Genomic DNA, 23915 nt, shown 5'->3' with positions numbered 1-23915 from the left:
AGCAAGTTGAAACTAACATTTGTACAGAAATAACACTTTAAATAAATACTTCTCAATGCAGTGCTATAATGTGCCTATTAGTGTCAAAACTTCCATGATGAAGAACAGTTGATGTTGTAGCATCCAGGATAATGTGCTGCATGGCTGAATACTTATAATGCCTCAAAGGCGAGACCTATTGACTATGCCAATGCTTGTTACTTAATTCGTTTGTGGTGGCTTTAGGACTCTGAGCACTTTACCACTGCTAACCAGTAGTAAAGTGCTCTCTCCTTAAAACATAGTAACAGTGGCCTATCAACATTTGGCATATTTAAGTGACGTATAAGTCCCTAGACATATGCAATGCAAGTTCCCTAGGGCTCGTAAATTGTCATTACAGAGCATGTGTGGGTGTGCAGTTCTAAACTGCCATGTCAAATAAGCAAGTTAACCCTCTTTCCAGGAAAAAACCTCCTTTGTAACATATAAGTAACCCCTAAGGTAAACCCTAGACAACCCAAGGGTGCGGTGTATTGTACTTAAAAAGTAGGACATGTACGTTTAAGTTTTACATGTCCTGGCAGTGAAAAACTCTTAAATTAGATTTTTAACACGGAAAAGCCATTTTTCCCATAGGTTAACACTGAGATTACTTCTTTACATGTTGTAAGTGTAATTACCAATTGTTTAGAGATGGGAAAACAAATCTTGGCATCTCTGGAATCACAATTTAAAATATCAACTCATGGCAAAGATAGATTTTAAATTGTAATTCTGAAAATGCCACTGTTGGAAAGTTGGGACTCTCTTATTTTAGCCTCTGAATACACGTCTGGCAGACAGTTGGGATTTGTGCATCCCTCTAGACAGCCACACACAAAGGGAGCATATGTGTGACTGATGAACCATAAACATTCTGATGGGCCATCATGGGCAGCAAGGGAGAAAGGAGCTTACAGTTAAACCAGAATAGACGGTGTCTTGTCCATAACAGGGGGCCACATATCCACTGCACCGCTCCTTGCTGTGCTCTCTGCACTGCTCCCTGCTGTGCTCTCTACACCACTGTGCGCTCTGCACCTTCCCCTGCTCTGCTCTCTGCACTGCTTCCTGTGGTGCCCATGCACCACTTACTTATGGGGCTCACTACACTGCTCCCTGATGTGCTCTCTGCACCGCTCCCTGCTGTGCTCTCTGCACCGCTCCCTAAAGTGCCCATCCACAGATTTCTTATGGGGCTCTCAGCACAGCTCCCTGCTGTGCTCTCTGCACTGCTCCCTGTGCTGCTCATATACCACTTCCTTATGGGGCTCATTGCACCGTTCCCTGCTGTGCTCTCTGCACCACTCCCTGCTGTGCTCCCTGCACTGCTCCCTGTAGTGCCCATGCACCACTTCCTTATGGGGCTCCCTGTACTGCTTCCTACTGTGCTCTCTGCACTGCTATCTGCTGTGCCCTCCTCAGTGCTACCTGCTGTGCTCTGCACTGCTCCCCGCTGTGCTCTCTGCACCGCTCCCTGCTGTGTTCTTTGCACTGCTGCGTTCACTGCACCACTCCCTACTGTGCTCTCTGAACTGCTCCCTACTGTGTTCTCTGCACTGTTCCCCACTTTACTCTCTGTAATGCTCCCTGTGGTACCCATGCACTGTTTCCTCTTGGGACTCACTGCAAAATTCCCTCCTGTGTTCTCTGCACCCCCACCCTACTGTGCTTTCTGCACCACTCCCTGTAGTGCACATGCACCACTTCCTTATGGGGCTCACTGCACTGCTACCTACCGTGCTCTCTGCATTTCTCCCTGCTGTTCTCTCTGCCCTGTTCCATGTAGTGTTGTCTGCACAGCTGTCTGTTGTGCTCTTTGCACTGCTCCTTGCTGTGCTCACTGCACCATTCCCTGCTGTACCCTCTGCACCGTTCCCTGTTGTGCTCTCTGCACCGCTCGCTGTGATACCCATGCACTGGTTCCTGCTGTGTTCTCTGCACTGCTCCGTGCTATGCGCACTGCACTGTTCCCCACTGTACTCTCATCACCGCTCCCTGCTGTGCTTTCTGCACCGCTCAGTGTGGTGCCCAGGCACCGCTTCCTTTAACTAAGATTGTTGCTGTTGGGTTCCTATATAATAGCTCTATAGACCGGCAGAAATGTTCCCCTAAGTTGGATAGTCCTAAACATTTTTGTAAGTAAACCCAATTTACCCGGTCGAAAGCTTCTGTTGCATCAACTTTAATAACTGCCAATTGATTTTTGAATGTGGATGCTAAATCTATCTCCCTGATTAGGTTAGCCATTAGATCTTTTAATTCTCTCCCCTCATAAAACCTTTTTCATCTTAATTAAACACTATATCAACTACTTCCTAAAGCCTATCAGCCAATATATTTGTATAGATCTTGTAGTTAGAATTTAATAGTGAGATAGGCCTTTAGGAGTCACAGGAACTAGGTGACATCCGGTTTTACTATTAGAGATACAACTGCCTCATTCCATGAAGGTGGAATCTTCCTACCTTTATTAAAAATATCTGAAAACAATCTGCACATACCTGGAGCTATATATTGCTCTAGATCTTTTTTAAATCTTTCCATAGGGAGGCAATATGGGCCTGCTGCCTTATTCGATTTGTCAGATTGTATCGCGTTTCTAATTTCACCTTCTGTAATTGGACTTTTTATTACCTTCCTATGTATATCTGAAAGTTTCTGGGGGAGTTCTTGAGCCAACCATTATTCAACATCCCCATCAACCGAGGTTAAATCTTCCACATATACTTTGTCAAAACGATTTAGAATAACTTCCTCAATACCTTCCTTTGTCCCAGTAAGGCAGTCCCAGTAAGACTCTTCCTGTTTTAATCATTTTCTAAAATGTTTTGCCAGGTTATTTTTAATTTTCCAGGTAAGTAGTTTACCATCGCCTTCCCTATAATTAAAATGGGCCAGATTACTTGCCCATTTGTCCTGTAATCTTGTTTCTATTACCACTTATAGGTCCATTTTAAGGAATTGTATCAACAATTGATAAGGCCCTTGATCTATCTCTTCTTTTTGTATTTGCTGTTCCAGCTTTTGAATCTTATTTTAAATAGTAGAAATCTCCATACTTCGTTTTTTGTTTTTATGGGGCTGACTGGATATTATTTTCCCTCTCAAGAAGGCTTTATATGTATCCCATACTATACCCAAAGATGCACTGTCTATATTGTTCTCAAAGAACTCCTGTGATTCCCTCCTTATATTGCTATTGTATCCTCATCTAAGAGTATGGTTCGATCTATTGTCCACCTTTGTACATTAGCATTAGGAGGAGCCAAAACTAGAGTTATCGCTGAATGATCTGACATATGTGGTCCTACATGGGTAGCGCCCATAACCTGCTCTTTTATTCTTGATTGGTGCCCATATTTTTTGTTGTTAAAAGTGAAGCTCTAATGAGTACCATTCCTTTCTCTCCATATATTACACCAACCAAGCGTCTTTATAGAGTTTATAATTAAAGAACAGTTTTTATTCTGAATAACTGCTCTGCTTTTATTTGAGCGGTCCAGATTACCCTCCATCATCAAATTAACCCCTTCGCTGCGGCGGGAATTCCGCCGCAACGCTAAGGTGGCGGGGGGGCCGAGCAGCGCTCGCAATCTCGTGACGGAGCCGCTCCGTCACGAACCGCGGTTGGGCTGTGCTCACAACCGAGGCTCATGACGGAGCGGCTCCGTCATGAGCATAGAAGGGGCTAAAATTTGCACCCAAAATAATTATATCCAGGAAATCTGACAGTTCTAAATGCAGATTTACAAAAGGTGTGGGATCATCCAAGTTCGGGCCATAATAGCTGATAAAATAGTATAGGGTTGATTTTTACTATCACCCATCTACCAGCCCTATCTACCTTACTTTCCCCAACTGTTATTATGGGATTTGTTGTTATAAGTATGGCTACCCCTCTTATAGTTAGCTGATGATCAGTAAATATCACTTTCTGTAGCCATCTTCTGCCTTTAAAAATATCACAGATTTCTTTACTAGTTATGTAGGTTTCTTGAAGGATTATAATCTGTATTGAGATATCCTTTAGGTGATGCAGGATCTTTTCCCTCCTATTCCTCATCTTAAACCCATTTACATTCCAAGATAACAGTTCTAATCGCTCACCCTGCCTAGGGATCATACTCGTTCATTAAATTTACTGTCCAGTCAGGGCCTGAATTTACATGAATTCAATGAGGGCAGAGATTTTTTTTGATTTTTTCTCACTGCACCCCCACCTGTGTACTAAAAACCTACTCATGCCCATGCACCTCTCCCCTCCCTCTTTGGAAAACTCCCCCATTCCTTCTCTTCTCTGGCCTAAGCCTATGAAGACCTCCCAAAGTTAAGAGTCTGCGCATCTTGATTCTAAAGTGTTATCCCCATTAACTCCCTGCTGTGCTCTCTGCACCGTTCTCTGTGATGTCCATGCACTAGTCCCTGCTGTGCTCTCTGCACTGCTCTCTGCTGTGCTCTCAGCAACACTCCCTGCTGTGCTCTCTGCACCGCTCGCTGTGATGTCAATGCACTGGTCCCTGCTGTGCTGTCTGCAATGCTCCCTGATGTGCTCACTGCACTGTTCCCCGCTGTACTCTCTGCATCGCTCCTGACTGTGCTCTATGTACCACTCCCTGCTGTGCTATCTGCACTGATCCCTGTGGTGCCCAGGCACCGCTTTCTTAAGAGGCTCACTGCTTTGCTCCCTGCTGTGCTCTTAGCACTGCTCCTTGCTGTGCTCTCTGCACCACTCCCTGCTGTGCTCTCAGTACTACTCCCTGTTGTCTCTCTGTACTGCTCCCTGCTGTTTTCTCTGCCCCGCTTCCTGCTGTGTTCTTTGTACCACTCCCTACTGTGCTCTCTGCACCTCTCCCTTTGGTGTTCTATGCACCACTCACTGTGCTGCTCTTTGTACCACTCCCTGCTGTGCTCTGTGCACTGCTCCATATGGTGCCCATGCACCGCTTCCTTATAGGGCTCACTGCACTGCTCCCTGCTGTGCTCTTAGCACCTCTCCCTACTGTGCTCTCTACACCGCTCCCTGCTGTGCTCTTTACACTGCTCCTTTCTGTGCTCTCTGCACCGCTTCCTGCTGTGCTCCATGAACTGCACCCTGCTGTGCTCTCTGCACTTCTCCCTGTGGTGCCCATGCTCAGCTTCCTTATGGGGCTCACTGCACTTCTCCCTGCTGTGCTCTCTGTACTGCTCCTTAATGTGCTCTCCTTGCTGTGCTCACTGCACCATTCCCTGCTGTACTTTCTGCACTGCTCCCTGCTGTGCTTTATGCACCGTTTCCTGTGGTGTCCATACAGTGCTTCCTTATGTGGCTCATTGCACTGCTTACTGCTGTGCTCTGAGCACATCTCCTTACTGTGCTCTCTGCACCACTCCCTGCTGTGCTCTCTGCACTGCTCCCTGCTATGCTCACTGCACAGTTCCCTGCTGTACTCTCTGCACCGCTACTTGTTGTGCTCTCTGCACCGCTGTCTGCCCTGCTCCCTGTGATGCCCCAGCACTGCTTCCTTATGAGGCTCACTGCACTGCTCCCTGCTGTGCTCTTAGCACTCCTCCCTGCTGTGCTCTCTGCACCACTACCTGTGATGCCACAACACTGCTTCCTTATGAGGCTCACTGCACTGCTCCTTTCTGTGCTCTTAGCACTGCTCCCTGCTGTGCTCTCTGCACCGTTCCCTGCGGTGCTCTCTGTACCGCTCCCTGCTGTGCTCTCTGCACCGTACTCCACTGTAGTCTCTGAACTGCTCTCTGTGGCGCCCATGCACTGCTTCCTCATGGAGCTCACTGCACCGCTACCGGCTGTGCTCTCTGTACGGCTCCCTGCTGTGCTCTCTGCACCGCATCCCTGCTGTGCTCACTGCACCGTTCCCTGTAGTGCCCATGCACCGCTTCCTTACGGGGCTCACTGCACTTGTCCCTTCTGTGCTCCTAGCACCGCTCCTTGCAGTGCTCTCTGCATTGTTCCCTGATGTACTCTCTGCACTGCTCCCTGCTGTGTTGTCTGTATCACTCACTGCTGTGCTCTCTACACCGCTCCCTGCAGTGCTTTCTGCACCGCTCCTTGTGGTGCCCAAACACCGCTCCCAGCTGTGCTCTCTGAACCGCTCCCTGCTGTGCTTTCTGCACTGCTCCCTGTGGTGCCCAGACACTGCTCCCTGCTGTGCTCTCTGTACCGCTCCTTGATCTGCGCTGCACCGTACTCCACTGTACTCTCTGCACCGTACTCCACTGTACTGTCTGCACCACTCCCTGTGGCGCCAATGCGCTGCTTCCTCATGGAGCTCACTGCACTGCTTCCCGCTATGCTCTCTGCACCGCTCCCTGCTGTGCTCTCTGCACCCCACCCTACTTTGCTCTCTGCACCGTTCCCTATATTGCCAATGCACCGCTTCCTTATGGGGCTCACTGCACTTGTCCCTTCTGTGCTCCTAGCACCGCTCCTTGCCATGCTCTCTGCATTGTTCCCTGATTTACTCTCTGCACTGCTCCCTGCTGTGCTCTCTGCATCACTCCCTGCTGTGCTCTCTACACCGCTTCCTGCAGTGCTCTCTGCACCGCTCGTTGTGGTGCCCAGACACCGCTCCCTGCTGTGCTCTCTGCACCGCTCCCTGCTGTGCTTTCTGCACCGCTCCCTGTGGTGCCCAGACACTGCTCCCTGCTGTGCTCTCTGTACCGCTCCTTGATCTGCTCTGCACCGTACTCCACTGTACTCTCTGCACCATACTCCACTGTACTGTCTGCACCACTCCCTGTGGTGCCAATTCGCTGCTTCCTCATGGAGCTCACTGCACTGCTTCCCGCTATGCTCTCTGCACCGCTCCCTGCTGTGCTCTCTGCCTAAGCCTATGAAGACCTCCCAAAGTTAAGAGACTGCGCATCTTGATTCTAAAGTGTTATCCCCCATTAATTCCCTGCTGTGCTCTCTGCACCGTTCTCTGTGATGTCCATGCACTAGTCCCTGCTGTGCTCTCTGCACTGCTCTCTGCTGTGCTCTCAGCAACACTCCCTGCTGTGCTCTCTGCACCGCTCGCTGTGATGTCAATGCACTGGTCCCTGCTGTGCTGTCTGCAATGCTCCCTGATGTGCTCACTGCACTGTTCCCCGCTGTACTCTCTGCATCGCTCCTGACTGTGCTCTATGTACCACTCCCTGCTGTGCTGTCTGCACTGATCCCTGTGGTGCCCAAGCACCGCTTTCTTAAGAGGCTCACTGCTTTGCTCCCTGCTGTGCTCTTAGCACTGCTCCTTGCTGTGCTCTCTGCACCACTCCCTGCTGTGCTCTCAGTACTACTCCCTGTTGTCTCTCTGTACTGCTCCCTGCTGTTTTCTCTGCCCCGCTCCCTGCTGTGCTCTTTGTACCACTCCCTACTGTGCTCTCTGCACCTCTCCCTTCGGTGTTCTATGCACCACTCACTGTGCTGCTCTTTATACCACTCCCTGCTGTGCTCTGTGCACTGCTCCATATGGTGCCCATGCACCGCTTCCTTATAGGGCTCACTGCACTGCTCCCTGCTGTGCTCTTAGCACCTCTCCCTGCTGTGCTCTTTACACTGCTCCTTGCTGTGCTCTCTGCACCGCTCCCTGCTGTGCTCCCTGAACTGCACCCTGCTGTGCTCTCTGCACTTCTCCCTGTGGTGCCCATGCTCAGCTTCCTTATGGGGCTCACTGTGCTTCTCCGTGCTGTGCTCTCTGTACTGCTCCTTAATGTGCTCTCCTTGCTGTGCTCACTGCACCATTCCCTGCTGTACTTTCTGCACTGCTCCCTGCTGTGCTCTATGCACCGTTTCCTGTGGTGTCCATACAGTGCTTCCTTATGTGGCTCATTGCACTGCTCACTGCTGTGCTCTAAGCACTTCTCCTTACTGTGCTCTCTGCACCACTCCCTGCTGTGCTCTCTGCACTGCTCCCTGCTATGCTCACTGCACAGGTCCCTGCTGTACTCTCTGCACCGCTCCTTGTTGTGCTCTCTACACCGCTCCCTGCTGTGCTGTCTGCCCTGCTCCCTGTGATGCCCCAGCACTGCTTTCTTATGAGGCTCACTGCACTGCTCCCTGCTGTGCTCTTAGCACTCCTCCCTGCTGTGCTCTCTGCACCACTACCTGTGATGCCACAACACTGCTTCCTTATGAGGCTCACTGCACTGCTCCCTGCTGTGCTCTTAGCACTACTCCTTTCTGTGCGCTTAGCACTGCTCCCTGCTGTGCTCTCTGCACCGCTCCCTGCGGTGCTCTCTGTACCGCTCCCTGCTGTGCTCTCTGCACCGTACTCCACTGTAGTCTCTGAACTGCTCCCTGTGGCGCCCATGCGCTGCTTCCTCATGGAGCTCACTGCACCGCTGCCGGCTGTGCTCTCTGTACGGATCCCTGCTATGCTCTCTGCACCGCTCCCTGTAGTGCCCATGCACCGCTTCCTTACGGGGCTCAATATCACTCCCTGCTGTGCTCTCTACACCGCTCCCTGCAGTGCTCTCTGTACCGCTCCTTGTGGTGCCCAGACACCGCTCCCTGCTGTGCTCTCTGCACCGCTCCCTGCTGTGCTTTCTGCACCGCTCGCTGTGGTGCCCAGACACTGCTCCCTGCTGTGCTCTCTGTACCGCTCCTAGATCTGCTCTGCACCGTACTCCACTGTACTCTCTGCACCGTACTCCACTCCCTGTGGCGCCAATGCGCTGCTTCCTCATGGAGCTCACTGCACTGCTACCCACTATGCTCTCTGCACCGCTCCCTGCTGTGCTCTCTGCACCCCACCCTACTTTGTTCTCTGCACCGTTCCCTGTAGTGCCCATGCACCGCTTCCTTATGGGGCTCACTGCACTTGTCCCTTCTGTGCTCCTAGCACCGCTCCTTGCTATGCTCTCAGCATTGTTCCCTGATTTACTCTCTGCACTGCTCCCTGCTGTGCTCTCTGTATCACTCCATGCTGTGCTCTCTACGCCGCTCTCTGCTGTGCTCTCTGCACCGCTCCCTGCTGTGCTTTCTGCACCGCTTTCTGTGGTGCCCTGACACTGCTCCCTGCTGTGCTCTCTACACCGTTCCCTGCAGTGCTCTCTGCACCGCTCCTCGTGGTGCCCAGACACAGCTCCCTGCAGTGCTCTCTGCACTGCTCCCTGCTGTGCTTTCTGAACCGCTCCCTGTGGTGCCCAGACACTGCTCCCTGCTGTACTCTCTGCACTGCTCCCTGCTGTGCTCTCTGCAACGCTCCCTTTGGTGCCTCTGCACTTCTTTCTTATGAGGCTCACTGCACTGCTGCCTGCTGTGCACTTTGTACCCTGCTGTGCTCTCTGTACCACTCCCTGCATGGGAAAAGTGGACAGGGATCTCTGGAAGGACATCCTTTAACAACTAGTTGGAAAAAGGACATACTTGTTATGTAAGTAGCCCTAGAGTTACTTTAGGTAAAGTATATTGAACTAAAAATTCAAAACTGGTTTCCAGAAAATTCTAGTGCAATTTTTGTAATACTCATTGCTTGCAATCTGCTTTTCACTGATACATATGTTTTTCATTAACGCGTCTTATATTTATCATGTTCACCTTCTCTCACTTTAAAACAATGATGGTCATCATGATCACGGTGAAAGACAGTATATGCACCAATGTAAGCTCTTCCTTACCAAAATAATGGTCCTCTACTTTCTCACAGTAGGAATCCAGGTCAGAGGAGCAGTTGATGGCGGTCTTACAGGCAGCATCATGGAGGCCATTGCTGCATGAGTAGCAACTCAAAGACTGGGCTGTAAACGGAGTAGGAGCTTGTTAGAAGCATCGCCAGGTGTGGTCAGACCTTACTCTCCATAAACCATGTTTATTGACCACCTTTGAACTCAATACAACTCTAGAATGTTAACAGATTTATCCACGTGTGTTCACCATTTCAATACAACACTGGAGGCTATCATTATGCATTAATCATTTAATGCTAACTTCGCACATCCAATATGGATTTTTCTAGACCATAATACATCCAGGCTATAATAGACATGCACTCAGTACAATCGGCCTCTTTTAAAAGCGACTCCACACAGATAACTACCTACTCTTATCCTCTCCTCTCATAACTGACCTTTAACTCTAACAGTACATTAGCATATCTGGCTCAATCTTGCATGCTATTAACTGGTTTTAAAAAATTTCAATTTTAAACTAATATAATTCAGGTATCCTGTTTCTACCTTTCTGTAAAAGGCAACCTTTTCTCATATTAGGAAAAGTATTTACCTTGTACCTGAAACTCTTGGTCTAACTTTTTTTTAAAACAAAGTTTATTGCATTTCTTAAGTCATGGTCACAAGACATTGAAATTTGACAGTGGATGAATAGTTAAAAAACCAAGGATGATCCTCAACTATGCGAAATTGGACTGATGTCACAGGATATATTGTGACAGTACAAACGGAATAAAAATAAATGCTACGCCCCCCACATCTCAAATCCTATAACCATGTCACATATTCCAGGAAATCCAGGTGTGTATAGACACAGTGAGGGGAAACAGAAGTCAGAATTGCATGCAAGAGAGAGTTGAGGTGAATAATACATATGAACAATTATGAGGAGTAGGGAGCCATCCGCGGCACCACACTTGTATTTTAATCTGTCCCAGCATTGTCAATAGGCTTTCAGGGTACACTGGGGTAAGCCTACGGTGTAACATGTGTGTCAGGAGTGATACAAACAAGTGGTTGAGGTGACTTTGTCTGGTGCCATATCCTGCACTGCAAACCACTCTAAATGAGCAGTTACTCCAGGGAGATGGCCTTTTTATGGAGGCCATGATACTCCTCCTGATAAAGAGCATCACTTGCCCCCAGTGGGCCACTTCATTCCGACATGTATCTAAGCTCAGGCTATGGAGGATTTCCAGTTTTGCGTAGTCTTTTTGCCAGAAATAAGGCCAGATCTGCAAATAGCAGTGCCACATTGGAACCCCATGGCTGGGATGGAGGCCAGGAGACACTGCGCATGAGCACACCATTGATCCATTCCTGTGACATCCAATAGGGCCCCTGCGACCCCACCCAATATTGGCATAGACAGGGACAAAGCCATAACATATGTAAAAGATTGGCCTCTAGGGCCTTACATCCAGGGCAGCCGGAGGAAGTGATGGGGAACAGCTTAGCGAGTTTATGTGAAGGTAAATAAGCCCTGTGTAAAATAAAAAACTGGGTGAATTTAAATCTGGAATTGCAGGATACTAGTTTTGGATATTCTAGTGTACATGCCTAGTTTTTGTCCTGGATTTTCCAAATAAGGTTAATTTCCAAAGTCTGTTTTAGAGGAATCAGTACCCGCAGCCGCTGATGTAGCCAACAAATAGGGTGTCGCCCATTCCCCATGGAATGTGGTGCAGCAATTCATGTGTGCTGGGTTCAGGCTCACCAGGAGCCCATAATGTTGTATGTATAGTAGTATGGCAGCGTGTGCCAGAAATATTGTCCCAGTGAGCCCGTCCTTGTGCACAAAATCTGCATGTAATAACAGTGTACCATCTTGAAACAGCAATCCCACCTTCACAACTCTCTCCCGCTCCCATGGGCTCAACCAGCACATTGTGAGTGTAGCAGAGAATGTAGGAAGTCACATAAAGGAACATTTCATTCATACAGTACTGTGGGCACAGTATTAACCCTGGGTGTAGTTCGCGTAGTAGCGCTACATGTAGCTACGCAAAGTGCACTTTGCACTACGCAAGCTAAGCGTAGCTACGTGAACTCCATAGGGCACTGTGCAAAATGCTGTTTGCACTGATTGCACAGTGCCGGATGCTTGTCCGCACTGTGTAATCAGTGCAATACGCACCTTGCACAGTGCAAGCAGTCGTTTTCAGCCGCTCAAGTAGATTTCTACTCAAGCGGCAGCATACTCAACACGGACTGGTAGTTTCTCATTGCAAGCGGTTGCAAGCATACGCGACCACTCACAATGAGAAACCTGACCTCCCCGCATTGAGAATCTCACCAGGAGGTTTATTTTCTACGCTTGCGATCAGCAACTTGATGTTGCTGATCGCGAACGATGAAAAAGTCTCGCTGGGATGTTATTTTGCTCGCTGGCGGTCGCCAACTTGATGTTGAGGACCGCGAGCAAGCAAAAAATTATCTCTACGCTACGCATGTTTGCACTGTGCTACGCTCAATTCGCATAGTGCAAAGTAGAGCAAACTACGCGAGCGTAGCATAGTACTTTGCCCAGGGTTGCACAGTATACCTCAGTGCCACCTGAGGTAGGAACACACAGGGTTGCAGGGTAATCACTCCGGGACATATCAACCCATGAAGCCGACTGTGAGCAATCTGAGCTGGTGTGCAGCCTATTTCCAAAAACTTGTGCCCTGCTAGCCAATATGACAGGAACTGTAAGGAAAAAATTACAAATTTTATTAAACTACGATAAGTTGTTAAAATTGTTGTTATGTTAAGTATTAATGTCAATTTTATTTGAAATCTTGATTAAATGTCAAAATAAACATAAATGATTGAACAATAATAAAATGTTTAATAGTTTTTTATTAATTTGAGTATATTTAAATACATTTACATTAGATTGAATTAGAAAATAGATTTCCACTTAAAGTGCTATATTAACTTTTTAAAATAAAAATTGCGTACAAATTTTATATATTTTTAACATTGAATTATATTTATTTATATTTTGAATACTTTAGTATAATTTAACATTATTTACTAAAGGGTCTTATATTAAGTACTTTCCTCCATTACTTCCTATAGGAAGGTGTTGCAATACAAGTGGACCGCATTCTGGGCTTACTATTGATTTGTTTTTTTTGGGTAAATATTTATTCTCGTAAATTTGGCACCTCCCCATTTTCATGGGGTGGATAAGTGTGAGTCTACATTTTTGAGTAGCTGTACGCTTTTGTGAATATCAGAAAGTAGTCACTCAAAAGTGTTAGAAAAAATTACACCTGTAAATTACTCACAGGTAATTTACAATTACGAATAACCCCCTTGTTTTTAGTTTTAGCTGGACACCTTCCTAGGTTTCTAAACGTCGTACTGCTGGGCATTCCAATCTTCTTGTTTAACACAATCCTGAATTTCTAAATGTCCTACTGCTGGGCATTCCACTCCTCTTGCTTAACAAATTCCTAAATTTCTAAACGTCCTACTACTGGGCATTCCACTACTCTTGCTTAACACATTCCTAAATATCTAAACATCCTTCTGCTAAGCATTCCACTTCTCTTGCTTAAAAAATTCAGAAATTTCTAAACGTCCTACTCCTTTGCATTCCACCCCTCTTTCTCAACACATTCCTAGGTTTCTAAGCATCTGACTGCTAAGCGTTCCACTCCTCTTGCTTAACACTTTACTAAGTTTCTAAACGTCTGACAGCTGGGCATTCCACTGCCCTTCCTTAGCACCTTCCTAAGTTTATAAACTTTCTGCTGCTAGGCCTGCCACATCTCTTGCTTAACACCTTCCAAAGTTTATTTTGATTTTGATGGTAAAATGTATATAGTGCATGAATGTCCGAAGGCGTCTAGGTGCTGTGCGGAGAGGTTTGCCGAAAATAACAGAAACAGTTATTTTAGTTGGAAAACAGACAGGATTTTAATGATTTTTTAAAGGAGAGTAACGTAGGGCTGTTTTTGATGTCTATCTGGAGTGAACTCCATAGTTTCACTTTGCCCAGAACAAAGCTTCTACCTCCCCATCGAGCTTTGAATTTGGGGGTTTGGAGGAGTTTGCTCTGTGATGATCTTAAGTTTCTAGCAGGGTGGTACCAGGTGAAGTGTTGTTTCAGGAACAAGGGACCGGTCCCGTGTATGGCTTTTTAAGCTAAGCACAGGGATTTCAAATCTATCCTCTTTTTTTACTGGGAGCCAGTGAAGTGTTCTTAAGCCTTGGGAAATAGACTGGAATTTGGGTATGCCCAACAGCAGCCTGGCGGCAGCGTTCTGTGCCCACTGGAATTTGAGCAAATGCTGTTTTTGAAGGCCTGCATACAATGCATTTCCGTACTCGAGCCGGGCCAAGGCTAGAACGGTCACCAGTGTTTTTACTGCTGTTGGGGGGATAAAAGTGTGAACTTTCCTGATTGTATTAAGCATCAGGAAGACCAAAGATGAAACCATATTAATCTGATGATGGAAAGTTAGTTTTTCATTAAATATGATACCCAAATTCCTCACCTTATTAACTGGGACAGGGGGGACTCCAATACTGGGAGGCCACCAGTTCTGCGACCAATATGATGTGTCAGAGCCCAGCAGAAGAACCTCTGTTTTTCCTTCTTTGAGCTTTAGGCAGTTCGCACTCATCCATTGGTCTACGCAGGACATGCATTGGCTAAAACGGTCCGCAGTTTCCTCCAAGTTGCTTCAGCGATGGAACCAGAGTGGGATCTGCTCTCAACATACTTTTGGTATCTCCGCCTCCAAATCAGGTCGCTGATACGATGGAGCACCCTTTCCGTTAATATCTGAATTTGCCCCTTGTTCTCCTAATCCAGAAACAAATTCTAGCTCAAGAAGGATATCATGTGGCATCTCTTTCTCATATCCTGAAGCCTACAGAATAAACTTTAATTTTTTTGACAAAAAACACAGGCTACCTGTTGTATCCTTTGTAGAAAGACACCAGGAGCCAGGATGTGTATTTAGGTCTGCTTTATTAATCTCCAGTTCAGGTTACATCTGTCCTGATTCCAGCCAGCCTTGTGTGGTACCAGTCCCACCTGGAGCAGCCTACCTAGCTGCTCAGCCCATCTCTAACTGCTACATTCATCCCACTCAGACACCCGGGCATTCTACGCTTCACAGGCACACCAACATTCTATTACCAAGACACACTATGGCAGAGCAGCTAGAGGCAGCAGGGCTAGAGTACATGCTATACTAGTAAGTAGGATATAACATTATCCCTTTTTCTTTAAACAAAAGCAAAAAGGAAACAAGAGAACTAAGCCCAAGTAGAATAATATAATGAATCTCAAAGATGCAGCAAATGGACAAAGCATCAAAGAATATCAAACCACAAAAACAAGAAAAATCAATAATAGTACAAATCTCTATGATGCAACAATGAAAACAAAACATCACAAGAGAAAGAACCATTAGTTAAAGAAAGGATGGAAAATACAATTGAATAGCAAAATCCCCCATCACCCTTAAAAAGAGATTAAAACATTTTGAAGCGTAAGCTATGGCATAAAATTAGAAGAAATACAGTTCATATCATATAGAATAATACACAGTGACAAAAAGCACTATAGCGCAAAAGGGTAAAAGACCCCACAATACTAATGCCCAAAAGCATAAAATTGAATAGTGCTAAAGGTAGAATACCCTGCAACTTCAATCCCAAGAGTAAGGGAAACAAATGGGTCGTCACCCATAGAACCAACCATAAAGGTATGTACTATTGTACTGCACAACTGTTAAAGGGGTTAAAACCCACATCCAACCCGCATAGGAGTTTACCTAGGTACATATGTATGGGAACTATCCCATGTCCCAAACCCCTTATAGAGGTTACATACCCCCAAGTAGAACTACCAAACTGTCAAAAGTAATAAGAGAGTTAGACCATAACCATCCCCCCTGAAAGGAAACAATGTGATAACCACCCATAGTAAACAAGAAAACACATCCTCAAATAAGTGTAAACCTGTGGCATCACAACTTTAAAAATGCTGTACAAGAAACACTTTAAACTCTAATTAATGAATATACAAAAGCATTTTAACACCATACAATAGGGACACTAGAAAGCCCACATGTGGCATGCCAGTGAGCGACCTCTCACCCAAGTTGTTCCTGAAATAAAGAACTTCCCTAGGGTAGTAGGGTACAAAGGTTAATGCACACGAACACACAAGCTGAGTAACCAAGATATAGACCACACTGCAGGTGAAGTAAATGAAGCACGTCCTAGTGTGCAGAATGATCTAACAAAACAGTTAATGCAGATTAGTACACAGTCAGCTAGTCAAAAAAAACAGTACACGTGACAAACACTGTCAAGATGTGGATGTAGAAGTCACTGTCAAAGAAATCACTGAAAAGAAAAAGAATATCTGGTGGCAAGAAAAAAAGAAAACTCGTAGCAGGAATATTGGTTGTGATATGTGGCAAGCAGGCACACCACTATGTTAACTATAGACAATGTACAAGACCTCCAGCATCCATGAAACGGAGGATCTAAAAGAAGCCAGATGATGTTATTGTCACCAAGACATCGCATTGTCCCCAGCTCACATGTTGTTTTGCAGAAAACTTTATTGAGGAGCAACGCGAAGACCGTGGTTGGCAGGAAGAAGCTTTGAGGTCAGCAACACTGCACCATACTAAAGAATGACAAAAGCGCCGCCAACCACAAGATGGCTACGCGTTGGAAATGTCCAGCAGGAAGGCTCCAGGCATGTTAATGCTGCACAACGTCCCCAAGCAGCATAACCTCCCATGAAAATGAATCGTCATCACAGAGGATCGCTGAACACTGGACACGTCTTGATACAGGTAAATGCACGCACGCTACATAGAGCGCGTGCTAAAGCGCGTGCATAGTTTTGAATTTGAAATTCAAGTAAACTGCCTGCACCAATTTAGAAGTGCGCAATAACATGACTGATGAAATCACGAGGACCACGTGTGCCAAAAAATCTTCATATATGCTTTAAAAATATATCAATACGCCATGCAAGCATGTAAAAACAGCCTTTTGCACAAACAGTCCAGTCATGCAGGTTCTCATGTCAGCAAATATCACAACCTACACCTCCTATGTGACCATCTGGACGAACACACGTTGGCAATAATATATGTCCAATGCAATACTCACGAGGTTGAACTTACAACATGCCACAAACAATAATTGGGGAGTTCCAAATATTCCTTCTGTGCAGACACTGCACGCAGGCATTTGTGATTTCTTGAGGAAAACACATAACAAGTGTAACAAAAGGTTTCATTACCTCAGTCGCTATGGTCTTAGAAGATAGCAGTGGCAGATTTATTTACCCAAGTCACTTTGGTCTTTGAAGATAGCTGTGGAAGCTTTCTTTAAATCACTGTAACAGTTAATTTTGCACCACAAATTCTCCATACGTCCATCCACAGCACACTGTATGTTCTTACCGCTCTATGACAAAGAATCCCAAATTGTGTCTTTTTATTAAAGACATTATAGACTTAGTAGCGTGATGTGGCTGGAACACCAACACCTGACTGTAGAGAAGCCACCCATCCAACTCACCAAACTTTTTTGAAGCTAACAACGTGCCTGGAACACCAGACGTGGCTGTAGTGTGACTACTCCTCCAACTTACTGTAGTCCTTTGTGGCTGGAACACCAATGCGGTTGTAGTTGAACTACTCCTCCAACTCACTGTAATCCTTTTGTGGCTGGAACACCAATACAGTTGCAGTTGAACTACTCCTCCAACTCACTGTTGCTGTAGTATTTCCAGGCTGTAGTGTCAGTTGGTGGTGACACTGCTCGTTGGGACTGTCCATAGAAAGTACACTGGTGGGGCTGGCACTGGCTTGCCTGGAAATACCTTCTTTATAGTTGTACTTGCTCATAGGATCTCTTGGTTTCTCTTGTAGTTCCTTAGTTTCTTTGTTTCCTTGCTGTTCCAAGAGTCTCTAGGTTTCAAGTCTGCCCGTCCCCAAAATGATGTTGTGTCCTATGTAGAAAGACTCCAGGAGCCAGGATGTATATTTAGGTCTGCTTTATTAAGTCTTCAGTTCAGGTTACATCTGTCCTGATTCCAACCAGCCTAGTGTGGTACCAGCCCCACCAGGAGCAGCCTCCCTAGCTGCTCAGCCCATCTCGAACTGCCACATTCATCCCACTCAGACACCCAGGCATTCCAGGCATCACAGGCACACCAACATTATAAGACCAACTCCCACTCTGGCTGAGCAGCTAGAGGCAGCAGGGCTAGAGTACATGTTATAGTAGTAAGTAGGATATAACACTACCCTTCTCCCATTTAAATGTGGCTTTACATCCTTGGATATTCCATCACGACATTTTCAAGTCTATTGAGCATATGAACCGCTGAAATGCCTATTGATCATTTTTCTTTTCTTGTTTCAATAAACAGACCTTATCAGCGAGAATACAACATAGTAAATTGGATGGAGAGAGTCCTGTCTGACCCTTCTCTCTTGGAAATAAAAGCTGCCAGCATCAACAAATAACTTTTCCATGGTTTATGACTCCACTCCACCACTTCCAAAACCTGTAAGCGCCTGAGTGCCTGCCTTCTGAATCCAAGTGTGTTTATCCTCATCCCTTAACACTTTGTCCTCCAAAGGTTATCTTCACTGCCTTTTGTTATCCAATCATAAGGCATTACCATCACAGTGAGAGAGTAGAATTGTAATGTAAACAAAACGTATATAATGTGCAATAACCTGAGCACGTCTTGGCGGTAGCGTTCAAAAAGAAGTCACCAACGTCTAACCTGAGATAAAAGTTGTATTTATACGTCTGAGGAAAAAGCCAGGTTTTAAACATTTTCTAAACTGCAACAGATGGGATTGAGATCTTAAATTTAATGACAGAGGCTTCCAAATTTTGCTAGCACACAAAGAAAGGCCCCTACCACCCATCTTGCTTTATTCACTCTGAGGATGACCACCAGTTCAACAGAGCTTGATGTAAGCATATGGCCAGGTGGCTGACAATGGAAGATTTGTTGAAAACCTTCAGGTCATGTCAGATGAAGAGCTTTATGCACCAGACATAGGGGGCTATTACCAACGCTTCGCTTTAAACATCACAATTCACGCTTAGCGCGATTTTGAATATCGGCGCCTATCGCTGGTTTACATCGCCGTGTTAGCGGTGTATTTACAATGCCTTGTTCACAGGCGATGTACAAACCTGAGATAGACAGCGATATTCATCATTAGCATGTGAAATCAAGCAATAATTTCACACGCTAATGAAAAGCTTGATAAATGGGGGAGTGTGGACGTGACCAAACAATCCACCTCCCATTCAAAACATGTCTTAGTAAAGTTTTGACCAGGCGTTAAGGATCCTGGGAAAACCGCAATTAGCGCTGCTTTCATCATGGATTCGTGGTTCCGGGACCATGTTGTAAATAACGTGTTGCCCTGTTTTGCGACCTTTTGTCATTGTGTTACAGGAAGATACGCCTACTTTGCATCTCATTAGCGATGAGATGCAAGGCTTAGTGAAACGGGTACTAACACAAGATGACACACGCTAAAACCTGTTAGCGTGTCCTTGTTAATACTGGGATAGAATTATCGCCACTTTTCAGTGGAAAATGGCCGCTAAAGCAGCGATAATTGTCTTGGTAATATGCCCCATAGTTGCTTTAAAATTATTCCTTTCACTTACTGATGGCCAGTGAAGGCTCTGCGAGAAGAACCAGAAACACAGAAAAAAAAGCAGTGGCCTGACTGCTGCATTTTGGAAAGATGGAACTTTTTTCACCAGACACTTATGGGTGCCTGTATATAATGCATTACAGTATTCAATCCTTGTGATGACGAGTGTCGTGATAACCATCTTCAGTAGTTCAGAAGGAATAAAAGGAAAGATTTTCTTTAGAATGACACGCAAAAAGAAACAAGAGGAGGTGGTTTGATTTATTTGGTCTGAGAAACATCGTTTAGTCGTCAAATATGACTCCCAAATCTTTGACCTTTGAACTGGGGTGGGAAGATAACCAAGATCAGACAGCCACCGCGAAGAGTTCCAAAAGGTGGAGTAGCTTCCAAAAAGTAATACCTCTGTTTTATCTGAGATTAATTTCAAAGAGTTTCTCTGCATCCAGCTCACAATTTGAGCCATGCAGATACAAAAAAATGTTTAGCCACCTCCTAGACTTCAGAAGATATCAACACCACCACTTGTGTGTCATCTGTGTAGGAGATTATCGCAAAAGCACCCCACATGGAAGGGAGAATGGATCAGAGACAAAGTCTCCAAGAGCCACCACCTGCTCCCTATAACACAAAAAAGAAATAAGCAGAGCTGGTGCTACATCCCTGAAGCCAATTGTCTCAAGCTGTTTCATAAGACATGAGTGGCCCACTTTCCCCCCGCTTGTCAACCACCCTTCTAATTTCCTCGGTGGCTACCACTGAAATCATACTGCATGGATTCAAAAATAAGATTTGAGTCTGAAAAAGATTGGATTTCCTCATTCATATCCCTTCTTCAGAATCGTAGCTGGTAAGGGGAGGTGGGATACACCAGTTACTTTTCCCATCCTAAGGGACTAACAAGGTTTTTTTTTATCAGAGGGAGTATCGAGGCTTTTTTCAGAGAGGTGGTACTTATCCGACATTCAACATTGTATCTAGTAATTGCATAAGAGAGGCAAACACTGCACACAAGACTTCATGTAAAAATGGGGAGGACCGGGGTCAGAAGGAGCCCCAGACTTTGTAGATTTCAAAGGGTTTGACAACTTTGCCGATGGAGAGAAGGGTGAACTTGTCAAAAATATTTTGATCAGTACCATTTCCATTTGAAAAGCTTTATTTCGGTACATTGACCATAAAAGCATATAAATGTCCACAGAACATAAAAACTTGGATAAAAACTTGGTAAAAACATTAATAAAGTTCTTCCATTCAATTACCGTACACATAAGCAATGGCCATAAAGTGCTTGTGCAAATAATTTGTGCAATTGTTAGAACAAAACCATACTAGAGACCCACACACATATAATAAAATAACCTATTAAAGCAGAAGCTAAGGCTTCATTGTTAATAAAATTACAATTAAATTTGTTCAATCATGGGACATAATTAATAAATCTTATTTTGTTTCTAAAAAAGGGGAAGGACCATATACTGGGTTCAACCGTAAGGGACCGGGCTCCAAAAACTTCCTTCTTATGCACCACATGGAAAATAAGTAATGGGAGACTGCATAGACAATTGGGGAGTGCAACTCAGTGTTGAGTATTGTAAAAGCCTCATTTGAGTGTCTTGTGCCCATATTCTTACATACTTGTACTAACCAGCGTCGCCTAGGTGTCCTGTAAGAGTGGCAGAGGAAGAAAACGTGCACCTCCGTTTCCTCTACTTCACCACAGGCAGGGCATTCAATCGCATCATGGTCCCCCCAGTTTTTAACAAACGAAGGAAGCGGGAGGCACCCCTTTCTAAATTGTAAAAACTATTTTTTTGGCCAACGCTGGTTGATTACTATCCAGGCTGGATTATGGCAATTCATTGTATATAGGACTCCCACAGGGTCTCTTAAATAGAATGCAGACGGTAATGAATGATGCTGCTAGGCTCATCTTCAAGAAACCAAGGAGTACCCAGGCATCCCCCCTCCTGCGGGAACTCCATTGGTTGCCAGTGAGGCAGAGATTAATGTTCAAGGGGCTCTGCATTGTACACAAGGCGCTTCATGGCAGAGCACCCACCTATCTGAAATCTCGTCTGTCCCTTTACAAACCAGGGAGGGCGCTTAGATCTGCTGACTCTATTTATCTGGTTCAGCCACGCTGTAGACTGACTACTGTGGGTGGACGCGCTTTCTCACATACTCTGCCAGCTATGTGGAATAAATTACCGTTGAAACTCCGCAATGAAAAGAAACTAATGCCTTTCCGCAAACAACTAAAAACTGTGCTTTTCCAGCAAGCGTGGGGTGGCCTTTAAATGTAATTCTGATGCATCTTTTATTGTCCAGCTGATCCTAACAAAGCGCTTAGAGACCCCTGGGTTATAGGGCGCTATATAAGTCACAATAAATAAATAAATAAATAAATAAATAAATAAAATGGTCTCGGCCCAATAAGTACTTTTAACTGTAAGAAAAGCATTAGTCAGCCAACCAGTTGAACCGTTACTCATCAGATTGGACAGCCGATGTTCCCTGTAAGCCTCAACCGGGGCCTTCCTAGTAATGGATTGTGACACAATTCGAGGCTCCCCCCACAAATCCACCCATCCCAGTTCCACACAAAGCTACTTTAAATGTCTCAACCAGGGTATCTTACTCGCCCCCGTTCAGCCCCAGTATCTCAGTTAATTCCTCTCAATACGGGGCTAACTCCATAAGCGTCTCCAGAAGGTTAACGGTCTTAGTGCAGCTTCCTCATAAATGGACCTAATTCCCAGATCCATTCTCAATGGAATTAGGGGTGTACTTATTGGGAGGCTAAAGAGCTGTCTAATGAATGCATTCTCTGTACGTTCTAGAGTTAATGGCGCACAATGCCCCCAGATTTCGGCACCATATAGCTCAGCTCTTCTTGCCTGTGCCCTATAGGCTTCCATAGGCGGAAGAACCTGCTTTTGTGTTGCTTTTTTAAAGAATTTTTGGATGCCTCCCGAAACCTGGGTTAATTTCAAGTTAGCCTTGCTGGTCTGCGCTCCCCAATCCATTTTCTCTGTCAGAGTAATACCAGGGTAATCAAACACTACAACTCTTTCCAGGAGTTGACCCTTCAGGGTCGGGTTATTACGTGAACTTTTGCCCCCATTAAATACCATAAATTTGGTCTTTTGGAGATTAATCTCCAAGCCCCGATGTTTTCAGAAGGCATCAAAATTTTCCAGAGTCCTCTGGATGCCCATAGGGGACTTTGCGAGTAATAATGTGTTGTCTGCAAACATCAGGGCAGGTACACTGCGCTCTGCAAGCTTGGGGACATCAATATTGGAGCCCTTATTCAGATGATCTATAAGACCGTTAACAAAAAGGGAAAAAAGGGTTGGGGCGAGAACACATCCCTGACGAACACCTCGTTCTACTGGGATGGGAGAAGTTAAATTGCCATATTTGCCGTATCTATTTTGTGCATAATTACCCTCATGCAAACGAGCAAACATATGGCTGAAATATTACGGTACCCCCATCTCTAAGAGAATCAACCACAGCTTCTCCCTGGGGACCAAGTCGAATGCAGATTACAGATCTACAAAGATAAGGTACAGAGTACCACCCTCGATACTCACGATCGTCCAGTGAATCATTTGTAATCAGAAAATCTGATCGACTGTCGAGACCCGTGCTCTAAAGCCTGCTTGGAGGGGTGTTAAGATGTTAAATTCCTCCATCCAGCTATGTAGTCGCTCCAGTAAAACACAGGCAAATATTTTTTGCTTCACATCCAGGAGGCTAATGGGATGGTAGTTCAGGGGCAAAAGAGGGGATCCCTTTTTGCAAATAGGTATAATTTCAGCACCAGCCCATGTTGGAGGCATAATCATACCCTCCATTATAGCATTAAAAAGCTGGGTCATATAAGGGGTCCAGATAGTAACTTCACTATGAAAGAGATCTCCGGGTATTCTGTCAAGCCCTGGTGCTTTATTAGGAGCTATTTTCTCCAGTGCAAGGGTTACTTTACCAAGTTGTATTTGGGGCCCTGATATCGCCGTTGGTTCCGGTTGGCGTCCCCCGCCAATGCCCGAGGACCCATTGACAGAAGTGGAATACAGGGGTTTGAAGTGGGCTATCCAGGCGTCCTCACTAATGTTGGGCTCTGTAGCCGATTTATCTTGCCTTTGATCAGTACCAATATTGTGTTCCTCAGTTTCTGCAAAAGTGGAAGGTAAAATAAGCACATTGGCAGAAGAAGTATTAAGATTGAGGATGAAATCCTGAAAGATAATATTCACTTTGGCCTGTAAAATCTAAGTCACTTTGGGGCATATTCTCAAGAACGTGTGATAACCATAGAAAAATTAACGTAACGCAACTTTCCACATCGCAGTCTATCGCAGAAAATTATGCCATGTTAACTAATTATTCACAACACGGCTGTACCATGCGATAGTCTCACAATAACGCATCAAATTACGGCATTAAAACCAACGCAATGCCACAAAAATGCAAAACACAAACGCAAAAAATACTGCGATGATGCCAATCGCGATACAAAAATCTGCGAAAACCAGCAACAGGCCTGCA

General features: G+C 45.5%; 1 protein-coding gene across 1 annotated transcript in view; it reads right to left on the bottom strand.

Annotated features, from left to right (window-relative positions):
• LOC147718128 (uncharacterized) overlaps window positions 1–23915 on the bottom strand; it is a 176130-nt gene that overhangs the window by 128884 nt on the left and 23331 nt on the right. Inside the window, exon 2 of the mRNA XM_086919249.1 lies at window positions 9631–9750. Coding sequence (XP_086775375.1) covers window positions 9631–9750 — 120 coding nt within the window. The remainder of the gene's footprint in view (window positions 1–9630; window positions 9751–23915) is intronic.

Source organism: Lissotriton vulgaris, chromosome 4_2, assembly GCF_964263255.1.
Source record: "Lissotriton vulgaris chromosome 4_2, aLisVul1.2, whole genome shotgun sequence".
In the NCBI taxonomy this organism is placed as follows: domain Eukaryota; kingdom Metazoa; phylum Chordata; class Amphibia; order Caudata; family Salamandridae; genus Lissotriton; species Lissotriton vulgaris.
The sequence above is the reverse complement of the archived record's forward strand: the minus strand, read 5'-3'. Positions and strand labels throughout refer to the sequence as shown.